This window comes from Sorex araneus, chromosome 6, assembly GCF_027595985.1.
Source record: "Sorex araneus isolate mSorAra2 chromosome 6, mSorAra2.pri, whole genome shotgun sequence".
Classification (NCBI taxonomy): Eukaryota; Metazoa; Chordata; class Mammalia; order Eulipotyphla; family Soricidae; genus Sorex; species Sorex araneus.
This window is the reverse complement of record NC_073307.1, coordinates 98,887,320-98,905,480: the sequence shown is the minus strand read 5'-3', so window position 1 is coordinate 98,905,480 and position 18,161 is coordinate 98,887,320. Positions and strand designations below refer to the sequence as shown.

General features: G+C 61.8%; 1 protein-coding gene across 2 annotated transcripts in view; it reads right to left on the bottom strand.

Moving 5' to 3' along the window:
- Positions 1-467: 467 nt before the first annotated feature.
- ATXN10 (ataxin 10) overlaps positions 468-18,161 on the bottom strand; it is an 82,313-nt gene continuing 64,619 nt past the window's right edge. The window contains exons 10-12 of one of the 2 annotated variants that reach the window (XM_055143948.1): positions 8,517-8,580; positions 2,489-2,675; positions 468-2,126 (exon numbers count right to left, since the gene is read on the bottom strand). In XM_055143948.1, coding sequence (XP_054999923.1) covers positions 2,120-2,126; positions 2,489-2,675; positions 8,517-8,580 — 258 coding nt within the window. In that variant the 3' untranslated portion in view covers positions 468-2,119. Of the gene's footprint in view, positions 2,127-2,488; positions 2,676-6,258; positions 6,963-8,490; positions 8,581-18,161 lie in introns of those variants that run through there. The other variant, XM_055143947.1, reaches the window with a different exon arrangement.

The window sequence follows — 18,161 nt, the reverse complement described above, 5'->3', positions numbered from 1 at the left end:
TGACGCAGAGGGGGCACGGGGGGGGGGGGCTGGAGCAAGGGGAACGTATGTCGTCAGCCAAGAGCAGGAGGCGCAGCTGCACGTGTGCCAGCCTGTGGGTGCCCACCCTCGGGCAGGGCGGAGCTGCCGTTACCCAGGAGCCCTCCGAGCACCAGAGACGGCCCCAGGACAACCGCCCGCTACTCCGATCGCTCCTTGGGAATCTGGGAAAATGTCGGGGAAACAGAAACAGCCGTGACGGCCACAGCTCCGGGGAAAAGGCGAGTATTCTGGAGACAAGGTTTTCACGGGCGTCTGCGAGCACAGGCCAGTCTGCCCGGCCAGAACCTTGGACAGCGCCGAGGGCGGCTCCTCCGGAGAGGTGCCCGTGCCCCACCTTCACCGCCCCTAGCTCCAGGATCCTGCCTGAACTCAGCCACCTCTCAGGTGGCATCTGGCCCCTCTGTGAGCAGAACTTAAACTGACGATGGGATTTGGATTTTTTTTTTATTTTTTAAAAGTCTCCCGCAGGGACTGTGTTTTTGTCCTAACACCTGCTTTTCCATCAAGGACAGAAACATTGAAATTCTGGATGTCAATGCAGCCAAGAGAATGGACCAGTCTGTCCCGGAGTGGAACAGCCCTTGGGGGGTCGCTGTGGGACAACCCGGGGGTTTCAGAAGCCCGGGTGGGAGCAGGGGTGATGTTTCCTGCCCGGCCACTTAAAGAGACTGTAGACTTGGGCTGGGGCGATAGCACAGCGGGGAGGGTGTTTGCCTTGCAATTGGCCAACCTGGGTCTGATCCCCAGCACCCCATAGGGCCCCCTGAGCACCGCCAGGAGTCATTCCTAAGTCCAGAGCCAGGAGTGACCCTTGTGCATCACAAAAAGCAAAAAAAAAAAAAAAAAAAAAAAGACTTTGGGGGGCAGCGGAGTTACCATACAGGGAATAATCTACTCTGGTTTGGGACCCGCTAACAGCTGGCACGGAAGATTTCATTATGGCCAAACCCTACTGCTAAACGGGGGCTGGAGCACGTGGGCAGGAAGGCAGGCACCGGTGTGCCGCCGACTGTGGCTCAACCCTCGGCACCGCAGGCCAGCTCCCCCGGCCTGCCAGGGGCCAGTCCTGGGCACAGAGCTCGGCGGGGCCCAGAGTCGCCTCCTCTGGCCCCTCTCGTACTTGTGGGGGGGGGGGAAATACCGTACAAATACCGTACACCTGTGGGAGCAGTTTCAAATCCCGACCCACTGCTAAGGCAGGAAGACAAAGGCCCGGGCAAAGCGCTGGACACGGCGCCCCAGCCCTAGCCGCTTCCTCCCGCAGGACGGGCCTGAGGACAGCACCTACTCCGGCAGGGCCGAGGGCTCAGGGCCTGCAGCCGGAAGGACACGGCCAGAAGCTGCACAGGACTCGGGGCAGGCGGCAGCGAGTGGCTCAGCGGTGCCCCACCCAGCCCAGGCTCCCGGGCGCCGTGTGAACACCACCGGGCCGGGCTTGGCCCCGCAGCACCGTGGCTGTGCGAGGGCCGGGCACCCGGCAGAGCATGGCACAGGGCGTGTCTGGGGCGGCTCCCGTGCTCTGGAATGACGAGTCAGCAGCCCGGGTCTGTGCCACGCTCCAGAGGGGCCGTCCCCGGGAGGGAGCTCGGGACCCATAGCACCTCTCGAATCAATTCACCGAAAACGAGTCCCGGCAGGAGGGGAGGGAGGGGACGGCCTGGGTCGGCGAGAAGCGGCTCCAGGTGCTGAGGCAGCGGCCGGGGGCCCATGAGGAGCGGGGGCAGAAGGGACGTGCGGGGCCCGGGCACGCCCGGCCTCACCGAGCCAGGGGGGCACGCCTGCGGCCGAGACTTTATTGTTCGCGGGCACAACAAGTACAACACATCACGGACACACACATGGCGCCCACGGGGACAGAGGCAAGCAGACAGGGACAGGCTCAAAGCAAACAGCAACAGGTCACGCGTGGGTGCTCGCTCTGGCGCGGCCACGCACGGGGCCGTGAGCTGCCACCCGGGAGACGCCGGTCTCTCTCGACTGGTGCCGGGAAACCTTCGCACACCCGAGATCCGCAGGCTGCACGCGAAGAGAACCCCGCGGGACAGGTGGCCCAGTCGCAGGCGCGTGCCCGGAGCCTTCAGTCACTGAGGAGGGAAGAGAAACGACATTGCGGATGACGCAGCTCCGCGGACGGCAAGCACCGCAGCCGCAGCACAGCCAGGAGGCACGTTGACCACCGGCACCCCAAGCCCACCCGCGAGCCCGCCAGGAGCGGATGATCCCTGAGCACAGAGCCAGGAGTAAGCCGTGAGCACTGCCAGGTGCGGCTCCAAAACAAACAAAAGCGAAAACAAGGAAAATAAAAAACCGGGCCAGACTGGCCCTTGGCCCGAGCGAGCCGGGAGCCGCAGCAAGCTCCCCCAGGCCGAGGTTCTGCGTCCACGAGGAGCACCTGGGCCGGCTGCCATCGGGCTCCCGCGGGGGTTCCGCCCCTGCCCGCACGCACCCGCTGGGAGAGTCCCCCGTGGGCTTCAGGATCAGCTTGTCGCCGCGCTTCTCCACTTCGAAGCCCATCTTCTTCAGCACCGACGTGTCGGCCAGCCCCTGCTCCTCCAGCTTGGCGATGAGGTCCTGGTTCCGGCTGTTGCCTTCCGTCAGGTTCCGGATGGCGTAGACGGCCCACTGGGTGAGGACTGCGGGAGTCAAGGAAGCACTGGCAGCCTCGTCAGCCCCGCCTCCCATCACCGAGAGACGCTCTGGGGGCCGGGGGAGGGGCAGGGGGCGCCCATGACCAGCACACAGAGGCACGTCACTGATTTAACCCTACGAGTCAACAAGGAGGCACAAGCGAAGGCAGGCGTCCACGCAGCTGCACCAGGTCACCGAGTCGCCAGGGAGGGAGCAAGAGCACCGTGGGACAAATCACAGAGAGGCGGAGTCCCCCGGTCCTGGGGCGGCAGTGACTCCAGTCAGTGCCCCAGAGAGGAGTACGGAGTGAGCCCTGAGCACTTCTGGTAGCGCCTCCCGCACAAACCCAGGAGCCCAAGAGGGACAGGCCGAGGCTCCTCACCCTCCTGTGCAAGGGGCTCTGGGAACAAAACCTGCCTGCCGAGAGAGAATTCAGTGTCGTCTCAGGCAGGGGGGCGGGGCCCACAGCAGAGGGGGTTTTGTTCCCCCAAAATAGGACACAAAGGGCAAAAACGATCTTGTGTGTGTGTAAGAGAACATATGAATATGTGCATGTAAGAGTGTGTGTGTGCAAGACAGCATGTGTGTGTGATGTGTGTGTGAGTATACGTGTGTGCGTATGAGAGAGCATGTGTTGGGGTGTATGAGTGTGCATGAGATAGGTGTATGTTGGATGTGTGAAAGAACATGTGTGAGAAATGTGACACACTGTGAGAAAGTATTTGTGCCTGTGTGGAGTGAGAGTGTGTATCTGTGTGTAGGGAAGTGTGTGTGTGTGTGTGTGTGCATGTAAGAGAACATGTGTATGCGGGATGTGTGACAGTATTGTGGGGATGCATGAGTTTCTGTGTGGTATGTACATCTGTGTGTGTGTGTGTGTGAGAGAATGTGAGTGTGAGAACATGTGAATGTATGTGAGATGTGTGACACAGTATGTGAGGGGATGTGAGTTTCTGTGTGTGTGGTGAGGGAATACCTTTGTGTGGGAATGTGTGTCTGTGTATGAGAATTGTGTGAGTGTGAGTGTGTGTATGTGAGATATGACACAGTACGTGAGGGGATGTGAGTGAGTTTCTGTGTGTGTGGTGAGGGAATACCTTGAATGTGTGTCTGTGTATGAGAATGTGAGTGTGTGTGTATGTGAGATGTGACACAGTACGTGAGGGGATGTGTATGTAAGAGTCTGTGTGTGGCATGTATCTGTGTTGGAACGTGTATCTGTGTATCAATGAGAATGAGAGTGAATGTGTGCGAAATGTGACACGGTATGCGGGGCGTGTGTGTGTGTGTGTGTGTGGTGCGTGCTGAGGATATGTGAGAGTGAGTGTGGACGTGCGGCAGACTGGCAGTCCCCGCGTGGCCGTCCTGCCCGTCTTGCGTGTGCCGGGAGCCCTCTCAGGCCCCGGCCCGGCCCTCAGGGCTCCAAGCTGCAGGCCAGGCTGACGGGGCAGTTGTGGCTCCCGAGAACGGGGTGCGGGGGCTTGCCCCCCAGCGGAGATGAAAGTGAGTCCTGGTTAATATTCACACGGGCCCTCGCGCCCCTCTCAGGACTTGGCTGAAGGGGGAAAAACCAAACACCTTCACCGTCAAGTGCCGCTCTGTGTGTGGCTTCCTCAGTTTCCACAGCGACCACACGGGAGGCGTGAGCCTGAGGCACAATGCTCCCGGGCGGGCTGGGAGTGAGGGGTGTCAGGGGGGGCGCCCGCCCCCGCCCAGGGAGGCTGTCGCGGCTCTCCAAGAAAGCGCCAGGGGAGGGAGGGCGGTTCCACACGCCTCGGAGAGGGGAGGGAGACGGGCCTGTCCTGCAGGAACCCCGGTTCCCTCCGGTCTCTGAAGTGTCCCACATGACAGCCCTGGCAGCAGAGCCGGGGAGAGGCCGGGACTCAGGGAGGTGGGCGCCCCGGCACATGGCCGCCGCCTTCGGGAGCACTGGGGACCCGCCGTGGCTTCGCCCAGAGCCACCTACACACGCAACAGGGATTCCCCGACGCCCCCCAACACGCGGACCTGAGCACACAGCCTGCACCGCGTGCTGACGGCGCCAGGAGGAGCCCCCATGACGAGAGACGCCCCAACACTACGCCCAACACTCCGGGCCGGGACTGCCTTTGCTTCCAGAACATTCCCCTCCCTCCTGTGGGGCCAGGGCGGGGTGAGGGCTCAGCGCTCGAGCTTCTGAGGCGAGTTACTGAAGGTCTTTTGGACAACAAGCCTTACGGCGAGGGCGAGGGTTCGCCCCGCTCCCTGGGCCGCCGATACCCGCCCCGCCACCTCGGGGGGCAAAAGGCCAAACCACCTGCCAAATGCCCAGGGGAGACGGGCAGGGGCCTGGCAGTGAGGGGGTATTGGGCTGCCACTGGGACCCCTGACAGGAGGCTGAAGTATTCGGACCAAGGCTAAGAGGAGCCGAGCTCAGGCCACAGGATGCGCGGGGACCCCGAGAAGGCCCGACGCCCAGGTAGGGGACAGAGGCCAGGAAGCCGAGGCGGTGGGACAGGCTGCACGGGGGCTGGCGGTGTGGGAACTCCCGGCCCTCCCCCTAGCGGGCAGCAAGCCTGCAGGTGCCGGGGCCGGGTCTTGAGAAGCGTCTTGACCACGGGAGAAAAGAGTCGACAAGAAACGAGACGTCCGTGCGCTTCTCGTGGTGTCAGACTCAAAGGTCCTGTGGCACCCGGGCATGCTCCCAGCTGCCATGGGTGGAACAGTTCTGCTTTCTGTGATGCTGGGGATGATCCTGGCTCCGTGGCTCTGGCGAAAGCCCCGGCCTTGTGAGTCAGGGGCCACTGCGCACGGGACAGCCAGGCGGTCACCTGCTGGGGGATCCTCAGCACAGAGCCCCCACGCCCGCCTCTGCTCCCCTCCAGCCTCAGGCCCCGCGGGCTGCTGAGAGGCCAAGGAAGGCGTGTCCACGCGGTCTTGAGTCCAGACATTCCTGACCACACGTGCCACAACATGGGGCTCATGCGGGTGCCGGCCAGCGAAGCACACACACACACGTGACAGCACATGTGACAACAGCACGGGCCTTACGGCAATCTAAACATGCACATGCGACAACGTGTCAACAGCCACAGGGCCCACAAGGTTGCCGGCCGGCTAAGCACACACACGTGACAACACACACGACAGCACGGGGCCTTGCCGGCCATCCAAGCACGCACATGTGACAATGCACGTGACAACACATGTGCAACAGCACAGGGTCCATGCGGTTGCTGGCGGGCTAAGCACGCACACGTGACGGCACACATGACGCGCGGAGCCTTGCCCACACCCGAGCACACACACGCCGCCCTTGTTTAGACGCGGTCTTTGTTTAAGAGCTATTTAAGGTCACTCAGGGAAATGTGCCTGGGGAAGAACATTCCAGAAGGAAGGAAGGAGGGACAAGGGGAGGGAAAAGAAGGGAAAGGGAGGAAGGAAAAAAAGGACAGAAGAATTTCTGAAGAACTCTGGAGTCTCATGCCATCCCCCGCCCCGCCCCCTGCAATAAAAACAATGTTTAAAAACAAAACCAAAAAACAACCCACATCAAGAACAAGCGATCAAAACACAGATCAAAAAAGAATGAAAGAAAAACATTTCAAATACAGCTCAGCTGTTTCTATTTGGAAACGGCAACAACAGGACTCCCCTCGCCATAGCCGGCGAGCGACAACTGGACCTTGTGGTCTCGGGGCTGGAATTTTCCGAGGCCTGTGACGCTGCCGCTGTGGGCGCGGGGTGCCGGGCCGCCCTCGGACACCTCGCGTCCCCCCCAACCCCCCAGCTGGAAATCCCGGAGGGCTTTGAACGGACTTGCCTCTGGGGCGGGCGGGCGGGGCAGAGGGAGCCCTTGGGGGCTTCGGAACACAGGGACGCACAGCCCAGGGTGGGGACAGGGCAGCGGGGCCAGCGGGAGTCGGACTCACGGGACGTCCAGACCCTCCTCTGACTCACCCCAGCTTAGACGCTCGAGACCTGCCAGAGCTCAGCGGGGATGGGGGGCGGGGGAGCAGGCGAGTAGGCTCGCTTCGGGCTGACCCCCCTGGAGGGCACACCAGGTGCCAGGGGGCAGGAGGGAGGCCGGGTGGGGCCAGGGGGAGGGGCCCCGCCCGGTGCCTCTCCAGACAGACTCTGCGAGTCCCCTGAATTCCGAGGCAGAGGTGCCCCCAGCTGCAGTCGGGAGCGGGAGGAGGTGCGATGTGGCCTTCCCAGGACAACGCCGATGGGAACGGACACGGGGGACACAGCGGGGGCGTGTGACAGGAGCAGGCACCGGGCTGGGAGGCAGGAGGCTCGGTTTCAGGAAGCTTTAACAGAACAAAGGCAAGAGAGAACCCAACAAGTCACTCAAAATAATGCAGCTGGTAAATCGGAAAGAGACGAGAGAGAAAAAAGGTCAAGCGGAGGCTTCCGCAGAGCTGCATCCGTGAGCTACGTTAGATATTTCAGCGTGCGGAGCAATAACGCAGCAGGCAGGGCGCGTGCCTCGCACATGGCAACCCGGGTTGGATTCCCAGCACGCCATCTGGCCCCCAAGCCCGCCAGGAGTGATCCCCGAGTGCAGAGCCAGAGCTGAGTCCCGCCAGATATGCTCTCACCCCCCCACGAGAAAAACAAAATCCAAAAAACCTCAAATGAGGGAAAAAAAAAAAACAACCTATCTGCATGCTGTTTGCAGGAAAGTCTCCGGGACTGGAGCAATAGCACAGCAGGGAGGGCGGTTGCCTTGCACGCGGCCGACCCGGGTTCAATTCCCAGCATCCCATAGGGTCCCCTGAGCACCACCAGGGGTAATTCCTGAGTCCAGAGCCAGGAGTAACCCCTGTGCATCACCAGGTGTGACCCAAAAAACAAAAACAAAACAAAACAAAAAGCCAAGAAAGTCTCTGATACAGAAAGGCTGAAATAAATAACTAAAGAGGTGACGCCACTTGCACCGGTGGCAACTAGCCCGATGGGGAAGACGGCACATGGCTGCTGTGTGCAGGGTCCTGGGGTCAGTTCCCAATAGCACACGCACCCCTCCACCCCCAGGCCCCAGCACTGCTGGATATAGCCCAGACAACGCACACGCCAAATCACAGCTAAATTACACAAAGACTTTCGGGCAAAAAAGCGTTTCTGCAGACAGAAGGTCACTCCGGAGGGACAGGCCAACGGCACACCTTCATGCGAGGAAAGCAGCCGAGGAAGCCGTGCCTGATGCCCCCCAACGAGCCCAGTGCGACGCCCCCCAGCCTCTCTCTGGGACTAGGCAAAGCAGAGAATCTGTATGGCGGGACAGAGCCATGGGCCACCTCCTGGTCACGGGGCCATGGAGACAGGCAGGGGACGCACGGGCCGGGGAGGGCTCCCGGCCCCCAAGGAGCAGGAGATTCCCGCCAACCGGAAATGCAGAAACGCGGCTCTGAGCAGCCCGTGGGCCAAAGCCGGGAGCCAGGACGGGCAGCAGAGATGTGGGAAGGGCCAGCGGCCAGAACAATCCCCGTCCCAACGCCTGCCAGGAACGGACATAAAGACGCACACGCGAGCCCCGGCCACCGGGCCCACCCCGCTGGCTCTCCCCTTCCTGCTCCCCAGGAAGCTTCCGAGAGCTGACAAGCCCCTGGACACACGGCACAGAAGCACCAGCTCCCTGCCCAGCGGCCCCACGCGACGGACACTCCAGCCTCGCCGACACGGCCCCGGGCCGGGGGCTTGACGGGTAAAACACCTTCCAGGGGCTGCGGCCTCGCATTTCCTCCAAGGACACACCCAGGGGCCCGCAGCGCGCCCGGGGCCGAGCAAGGGGACGGCCTCGCCAACGTGCTCTCCGCGGCCGCTGCCGGACCACACCTGTGGGGCCGGGCGTGCAAGGATACAGGGGTTGTGGTCGTCCAGCTTGCAGCTGTCCAGGATGAGGGGGATGCCGTCCAGCTCGTTCACCTGGGGAGAGGAGGAGAGACAAGGTCACACTCCGGAAAGCCGGCAGCAGGGCACACACACGCCTCAGTGGCCATCACCCGCCGTCCCCGGGACTGTCTGCGGTTGTGGGAAATGCCCCAGCCAGTCTCTCTCTCTCTCTCTCACACACACACACACACACACACACACACACAGACACAGACACAGGCACGTTCATACACACAGACACACAGAGATATCCCCCCCACACACACCCACACGAGGTGCTGGAGTGTTCGGGTTTCTGCCACTCTGCAGTGGCACCAGGGAGTGAATTATTTGTTTTGGGGCCACTCCTGGTGGGGCTCAGACCATATGGGGGCCGGGGATCGAGCCCAGGCTGGCTGCATGCACGGCAGGTGCCCTCTCTGTTGGACACCGTCCCGAGACTGACTTCTCCCCGGGTCAGTCGTGGGAGAAGCCTTTCCACTTAGACTCAGTTGTTTTTGTTGTTTTGGGATCACACCTGGTGGTGGTCGGGGCTGACTCCCGGCCCTGTGCTCAGGGACTCCCTGGTGGGAGTCTGGGGACCCTATGAGGTGCCAGGAATCAATTTGGGTCGTCGCACACTGAACTCTCTCTCCAGCCCTTGACTCGGTTTCTTAGAACGGCCGTATCTGGGGGCTGATCTGCCGCCAGGCCGCAGGCAGCGGGAAGGGGTGCAGTCGGGCGGGTGCCAAGCCTTTCAGAGTCCGGCCGTCGCAGTTATGCAACTACCTTTGGTCTAGAAGCTTCTATGTCACCGTGCTGAGTTCATTTCCTCGTAACTCACTTGAGCTTGGCCTTGCACACGCATTGGTCCGGGGTGACCAGCCCAGCCCAGAGGGTGGCCCTGGAGGGCAGCAGGGGCCTGAGGCCACAGAGGCTGGAGTGGCCCCACCTGAGGCTCCCTCACACCCGGCCGCAGGATGGGGAGCGGCGACGTCGTCTCCACGGGGTGGAGAGTGGCTGGTGTCGGTTACCCGGGCTGGCCCAGGACGCCGCTGGCGAGGGTCAGGGGGTGCAGTGGCCAGCACTGGGTCAGTGGGAGCGTGGGCACGGGGGTCAGAGCCAGGGCGGAGGACGCGGGGCCTGTGGGGGGCCCATCTGGAGCAGGGTGAGGGGGCAGCTGCCCCGGCAGGAAATCCAGCGCCTCCCCGCTGCCGCCCGAGTATCCCAACACGTCAGCACATCTCCGGGGGAGGAAGGAGGGTGCGAGGAGTAGAGCAGTGCAGGGTTTTCTCTGAAGGAAAGGAAAGCGGCTGCTAAAAACAGCACAAGGGGGCGGGCACGGGGTGAACCGGAGCTCCTGGAGAAGCCGGCGGGGGAGCTGGTCCCCACGGCTGAAGCGCCGCGGAGGAAGGATGCGGGGCCGCCCCCGGGAGCAGCATGCGTCCGGGGCCGGGACGCCCAGGAAGCGAGCGAGGGTTCTCCGGCTGGCACGCCATCAGTCAGACGGGCTGTTTGTTTTCTCTCCCCAACATGTCGGGAACGGCTTCGGGAGCTGCAGTGGGTGAGTCACCGCGTCGAGGCGCGCGGCCCCGGCCACACTGTCATGAGGTAACTGGGCGAGGGGAGCCAGTGAGCACCTGGTTCCGGCCACCTCGGTTGGCCCCAGGGTGGGAGGACACGGCCCTCGTCTCGGCCCGGGCGCCCCCTCCCGCACTGGCCCACGGCTTTCGGAGCTGCTCGGAGGGGCAGTTCTCCTTGTGTTTCTTTGGCACTTGAGAATGACCCACCTGTATATACCGACGCACCGGCCAAGGGGGCACACGTACCCGTCGGCGCGCAAGATTCCTTGTCGGAGTTGCTTCCCGGCGCACACGTCCAGGGCCAGCACCCCCTTCTCATGTGCTCCTGACCCCCGGCCCTGGCCCCGCACCCACACTGAGACGTGTGCATCTCTCTCTGCTCAGGCCACGTGCCGCAGCGTTCGGGGATGGGGACGAAACTGGAGTCAGTCATGGTCCTGCCCGGCCGATCGGCCAAACCCTGGACGTTCCGAACTGTCGCCCGCGATCAAGGTGGGGGAACTGCTCCCCACCTGCAGTTCACTGCACACTTTTGCTGCGGCAGGGCGAGAACTCTCATCCCCAGATGCTTCTCTAGCTGCGAGAGACCCCCGAGCCCTGGCTGCCAGGGGGAGCGTGAGGACACGGCGGAGGGGGCCATTTCCACTCCGGCGGCAGGTCACGAGCCCCGCAGCCCGGCGTGCCGGGTGCCGACAGCCAAGATATTTCTGTCACAGTTTCATCCCAGTTCGGGTCCCTCAGTTCCCGGGAAAGGGCCCCGCGGGAACCTCATGGCAGCACCAGGCGTTTCTCCCTGTAAACGGGTTACTTTGGTCCTCCTCTGGCTGTTTCTTTGTTTTCTGAATTCCTCAAATGCTGGATTTACTTCACGGAGACCACGGGGTGCCGGAGAGATTTCACCAAGGGAAGTTTGGAACGACAAGCTCCTTTTCTAAAATACAGGCCACGGAGGTTTTCCTACTTAATCTCGGTTCCGTCTCGGTGTTTGGGGTCTTGGAAGGAAACTCACTGCATCGGCTGCTTCTCCACTTGGGCGCAGGGCTGGGAGGAATCACGTTTGCGCTCGTGGCTCCTTGCGCACCTATGGGGTCGCGGCGGTGGGGCGGGCCAGCCTTTGATTTCTGAGGTGAGTTGTGTGTCTTCTCTTTTTTGACAGATTTACTGATTTTATTAATCTCCTCCACAATACCCAGTGTCAGAGGACACTGGCCTTCTACTCTCTTCCCTACTTTAGTGCCTCCCATTCCATTTTTTTTTTTAACTTCTTGAAACTTGATTTAAACACCGACTTACAAAGCTGTTCAGGATATTGCTGCTTCAGGCATTCCATGTTTCACACCTTCCCAACCCCACCACGCTCCCGGCCTGGCCCCTCAGGAGGCGCAAAATAATCCATCTTACATTGCTGGTTACATACACTCAAACGTCAAGTGGAATTATCAAAAAGAAAATTTGTGGAAATTATATCCCATAACGGTGCCACTGAAGTCACTTCCATTCTTCTTGATTTCTTTACTTTGATTTCAACAGTTTTATTGGCTTCAGGTAAAAAGTAGTATCACCGATCAAACATTTTCCCCCAATCGTTTAAACAGCAATGTCCTAAAGATTACTTGATTTTTCATCTCACAGATCCAGAAAGGTTTTCTTTTCAGTCAGTTCAAAACATTTTCTCATTTCCACACGACCTCATCTCTGGCATCCGGGCTACTTAGAAGCCACCGTGGATGGCCAAGCACGTGGGACTTCCCAGCCGTCTGGTGGCTGTCGTCAGCTTCTAGCTCAAACCATCACTCGAGATGTCTCTCGCTCTCCCCTCTCCCTCTCCCCACCTCTCTCCTCCAAGAGTGATGCTTGCTTTGCAAGTGGCTAACTGGGTTCTATCCCTGGCATCACAAAAGGTCCCTCAAAGTGCCACCAGGAATGATCCCTGAGCACAGAACCAGGAGTCAGCCCAAGTCCTGCTGGGTGTGGCCCAAACAATCCCCCCCCCCCCGCAAAATGAGGTAGATTGGGGGTTTGGTGTGTTATGAGTCTTTTAGCCACAACATGCTCGAGCTGCTGCTATGAATGAACCCTGACCCCAGCGGCCAGCAAGGGAGGCGGCACCCTGAGCGGCAGCTCCTGACGTGAACCCACGTGGGCAGAGAAGCTGGCTTAACGGTCGCCGGCCTCTAATTTTAAATGCAATGTAATCTTCGCAGTGGCGACCTCCCTGGGAATTGGATAAGGAGACACAATTAATATTCCAATATAGAGTACCTCTTGTGGGCATTCCCTTATTATCGCTGTGCAGTTAAGTCTTTCGCCCGCGTGTCCTAGTAGGGAATGAATTTTTTGCCTCGAGGTCAAAGTGAAGCTGGAGTTAATTTGATTCACGTGTTGGTCTGACCCATTTCCCGAGTCCTTGGGGGCCCAGGAGGAGAGACGGCGCGTGCCTGGGTACGAGTGGCCTCTACAGGGGGGACGGACCAGCCTGACCACCGACCTCTCCCCAGAGGCAGCCGGCCGCGGCCCGCCAGGACGCAGCGGCAGGGAGGCTGAGGGCCGGGCGAGCCTGCTGATGCCGGGGAGCTCGGCGGCACCCACGCACCCCTGCATCTGTGGATTCCACGCAGGGTGTGATGGGCAGCAGGACCGACGGGGTGTGCGCCCAGGGCTCGGGGCTGGGAGGCCTCTAAGGTGTCAGGGTCCTGAGCTGTCCCGGGGCTCACGGCCTAGAACCCCCCCCCCCCACCCCGGGCTCCCGTATTATTACCGAATCAGAAGGCCTACGTGAGGCGAGTCAGGCATGCACACATGTAAGCCCTCAACCCCCAGGGCTCACCTGCAAGCTCCAATGTTTCCCTAAGGGGGGGAGGGAGTGACTGAACACTCACAGGGATGAGACTTTCCTTATAGGGTCGAGTGGTCGGGGCCAGAGAGACAGGACAGTGGGTAAGGCGCTTGCCGTGCGGACGCAGGTTCAAGGCCCGGCACCCCATATGGCCCTGAGCCCCACCGGGAGTGATCCCTGAGCACTGCCAGCTGTGGCCCCCAAACGAGCGTTCAAGAGATCACAGGACAGCTTGCAGGGCCACCGGTTTTCGAATCTCTCTCCGGGCCAAGCCACGCGGTGCCCGTGAGCTCCACGGCCTTCTCAGCTGGTTCTGCCGAAAGCCCAGTAACCGCCACACACGCGCGTGCCCCAGCACACGAGTGAACAAACACCGCTGACTCCACCCTCTAATCTACCCCGGTCTGGGCCCCAAGGTCACACACGGCTTGGATGAGAAGTCCAAGTCCAAACCGTGCTCACGGGGAACATGCGACCGGACCGGACGCCAGACTCGGGTCCGGACCCCCAGGGAGGGGAGAGGAGACTGCCGGGCTCCTCGGCGCTAAGAGTAAGGGGGAGGCAGGGAGGCCCAGGTGAAGCCAGCCAGCCTGCGGCCAGTCACCCAGGGGAACCGAGGCCCTGGAGACTCTGCTGCAGCCGGCGCTGGCACTCAGGCCCGGCCCTGCCCGGGGGCAGTGCCACACGTTCTGCTCTCTTCCGGGAGGTCTCCCCTGGGTGTCACACCCGCTCCACACACACAAGCAGCCTGACGACGTGTCGTTATCTTTCCACCACACAAACCACTTTGAAAGAGAAATTTCAGTGGTACAGAGATATTCTATTACTATGGCCTTATCACACATCATTCCTTTTCTTTCTTTTGCTTTCTGGGTCACACCCGGTGATGCTCAGTTACTCCTGGCTCTACACTCAGGAATTACTCCTGGTGGTGCTCGGGTGACCACATGGAATGCCAGGGATTGAACCCGGAAATGCCCTCCCCGCTGTGCTATTGCCCCAGCCCCTCACAAATCATTTTTTTTTTTTCTCTTTTTGTGTCACACCCAGTGATGCTCAGGGGTTATTCCTGGCTTTGCACTCAGGAATTACTCCTGGCGGTGCTTGGGGGACCATATGGGATGCCGGGGATCAAACCCAGGTCGGCTACATGCAAGGCAAACGCCCTCCCCGCTGTCCTATCGCCCCGGCCCCTCACAAATCACTCTTAATGTGATGCTTTTCGCTTTTCCCCGAGGCACTGACTCATCCTTCCCACTGCTTCAGACACAATACAGCACCCACACCGCACGACACCCTCGCTCCTCTCCCACACCCTCTCCACCCGCCTCCTGCACGGGGGCTGCTACCATGGGCTGTCTGTGCCCCTCACTGCTCCTTCACGCTCCATGCCTGGTGGAATCCACTCGGCATGACCCCGGGCTGTGCTGCCACACAGGGGGAACGGCCAGGTGGCCCGTCCTCAGGGCCGAGGCGTGCCCGGGGTCCACACCCCAGTTCCCAAGTCATCTACTCGTCCGTCTCCAGACTTCAGCTCTCGTGAAGACGCGACAACGGCCACAAGCGTGTCAATATCTTCCCCAAGTAGGACCGCGGGCCACAGGGAGCCTGTCCCCCCCCACCACCTCCCAGGGGGGCAGGTGCAGGCCCCACTCCCCTCTGCTGGGCATCTGCATCATTCCTCATTTTTTTGGTTTTTTTTTTTTTTTTTGGTCACACCCGGCGATGCTCAGGGATTACTCCTGGCTCTGCGCTCAGGAATTACCCCTGGCGGTGCTCAGGGGACCATATGGGATGCTGGGAATTGAACCTGGGTCGGCCACGTGCAAGGCAAACACCCTCCCCGCTGTGCTATCACTCCAGCCCCCTCATTCCTCATTTCTCACCAATGTTGTAACACCTGTTACCATTTAAAAGCAGAACGAAGCGGAAACACCGTTTCCCCTGGAGAAGGCCCGGAGAGAGACGGGCAGGGGTAACTGCACCGACCCGTCCCGCCCTCTCCCCTGTCCCGCCCAAGGCCCACGCGCCCTCCTTTCCGAGTCCCCGGCCCCGTGGGGTGGGCTGGTAAGCTGCTCTTCCCACCAGTGAAACACGTGCTGCCTTTCGGGTTCCCCGTGCGGGTCTCGGGGCAACAGCCCGACTGCCTGGACACGAGGGGGCGGCCCGCACAAAGGCGCTTTTCAGGGCGAGCCACTCGAGGCTCTCGAAGCCCCCAGAAAGCACAAAGAACAATGTGACCCCAAAAACGCTTCGAGTTCAGCTCCGGGAGCCCGGCAAGATGAACAGCCAACTTCTCCGCGACGGACCTCTGCATCTGGGCTGGGCACGACTTTTCTCACGCGTTCCCGCCTGAGCAGATACGAATCTTTGTCTTTAGATCCCGAATGAAATTAGGACGGAATGAGCCCGCCGCTGAAGGCGCTGCCTATGTGCCGCTGATGGGACGGAGAAAAGGCCCTTGTTCCCGGGCGGGAGGGAAGGGTCTTGCACGCAGCGGGCGTGCGCGTGACACGGGGCGGCGGGGACCGACCCCAGGGCTGCTGGGCGGGAGGCGGAGCTCCAAGGCTGCCAGTGGACCCCCGAGAAGTTCCCGTGAGAGCAGCCCTGCGCCCCGGGCTCTGCCGGCACAGCCACCCCAGCCGGCCACGCAGACCCAGAGCTCACGGCCAGGCGAGCGTCATCCTGGACGCACAACGCCTGGTGCTCAAGCCGGAGTTTCAGACCCCGTTTGACCTACCGCCCCCCCCCCCCCAACCCGTTCATGGAGGGAGTGGGGAAGGAAAGGACCCTCAGTAGCCCTGGGAATCTGTCTTCTCGAAGCAAACCAGCAGAAACTCCCCCGAACTGCTGGGGGCGGTGCAGCCCACCAGGAAGCAGTTCCTGGGTGCTCCCTCCTGTGCCCCTCGGTGCTCCGGGCCAGGAGGCGTCCTGGTGGAGAGCGCGCGTGAGCAGCCCTTGGAGCAGCCCCTGCAGCCAGCGCCCCCTGTGAGCGCCACAAGATCAGACCTGAGGACACGGAAATGCCGGCAGGGCCGGGCCAACTGCATCCTCGCAGAGACCACGCGGCAGCTCCGAGAAGCCCCGCACCCCCCTGCTCTCGGGCGCCTGGGACAAGAGGCGCCTTGTCGAAGTGCCCGTCTTCCTCCGCCATCGGGCCGCACAAGGTCACGCCTCGGGGCCCGGGCAAACACCCGGCCCTTAATCGTTAACCGGCTGGCAGGGTCCCACCTGCTCCGTCTGGTGACGGCCCCCGGCCTCAGATAAAGCCTCGGAAACTGCCGGCCGGTCTGTCCCTGGTGCTGAGCAAAGGGCCCTGCTGGCCGGCCTGAGCTGTGCAGGGGGAGGGGGAGCAGAGGGGCCGGGCCCTGGGGGAGCAGCCTCTGAAGGAGGCGCCTGCAAGGCCCGGTCCCCCTCCAGTGCAGGGTGCAACGAGGGAGGAGCGTGACGAAGACAACGGTGCCTTGCAGAAACCTCTTGCTCCGCACACGCACACACACGCACACACGGGCCGCTGACGGCAGCCCCCGTGCAGGCCTCCTGCTCTCCCCGGCCTGCAGGCGCAGGGAAGGCGGGCACAGGCCGAGAGCTGCACAGATGAGCGTCCGGCCCTTTGGTTCCAGACTGCGAGACTCGAGAAGCCAAGTTCAAAGGAGAGGCCTGATTTCCACGTCTCGGTCTCTCACTGCACCACAGGACCCGCGGGCGGCCATCCCGGTCTTCAGGAGAGAAGACGGTGCAGCGCCAGAGTGCAGAGGGCTGCGGGGAGGGTCACACAGGCAGCAGCCCAGGCTCTGCCATGTCCGGGGCATCACTGTTTGCTGCGCCCTCAGTGAGCTTCTCATTCACAGCCGGGCACTTGTCTCACAGAAACACACGAGAAAGCTGCTTTGGGCCAAATCCCCGTCTCAGGGCCGAGGGGGTGAGTCTGGCACATTGATTGCTCCCTGCCAGCTGGGGCAGGAGAGGCTGGGGTCAGGAGGTGGGGGAGGTACCCTAGGCCCAAGGGTGCTGACCGGGCAGTGAGCTGAGCACTGCGGTCGGGCCTGCAGGACACTGCATGGCCAGAGGAGCAGGCCCTGGGCATCACACGAGCCCCAGGGCCCAGCCCTCAAGTTTCGACCTTATTTCGAAGGAAACAAGTTGACAGAGAGGGCTCCTCGGAGCACACGCCGCGCTCCTCTGCTGTGTTCAGCCCGGGACCCTGGACCCGTGGACGGGGCTCGTGAACTCACGTGCATGCCCGCCGACACCCCTCCCCCCAGGCTCCCCGGGGTGCCGCACCCCCAGACCGCGGGCACGCAGACGGACTGGCCCTGTCGCCCCGCTCTCTGCCCCTGCTGGGGTTGGGGGGTGGGGCACAGATCTGTTCTGTCAGGTGAGTCTTTGGGGCCCCCTGCGCTGGGCCCCGTGGGCGAGACCTCCCATCCCAGCTACTGAAGTGTGACCGGGCGGCTGACATGCAGCAAGACCGACCCTCTGGTGACACTTTCCCCGGCGATACGAGGTGTCGCCTGAACAGTGAGGCTTCAGGCCTCCGCCAACAAGAGGGAACGTGTTAGTGAGGTCACAGAAGCTTCTGGAGAGGGTCCCCCGCCCCCCTCCTGGACCCGCACGCAGGCTTGCTTTGTCTCTGAAGCCCTCTCGGAGCTCAGAGTCTGCTGCGATGGCAGGTGGGTGCACGGGTCGCACTGGGGCACCTGCCCGGCATGTCCCAGGGACTCGGTGCCGCACGAGGGCCACCAACCAGGCCCCCCACCCCCCCGCCCTGCCTTCTGTCCTCAGACCGGGAGCTCACTTTGAGGGATGGAGACCGGCCGTTGAGCTCAAAGCTCGTCCCGTCCTTCGGGGAATCCCCCGGGCAGAGTACACAGACCTGCCGAGGGCTGAGGGGGACGTGAGGGCCCCGCTTCAACCTCCGTATCTACAGACGAGCTAGTTCCACAGCCACCCGCCATCGAGGGCCTTCCCTGGCCGTGTGACGCCCCCGTGCCACTGGGGCTGAGGACCCAAGTGCAAGCGACTCGGGTGCCAGCGTGCCGGGCGCGACAACCCAGGTTTTCTGGTGTCGGTTTCATAATTTCAAACGCTAATCGCCTTAGAGCATAATCGTCACTTCAGGACGATTAACCCTGGCTAATCCTCGCATTCCTGAGCGAGATTCTGCCCGACTCCCCCAAAGGATTCCGAGTCCAGGGGAACCGGACGCTTAACAA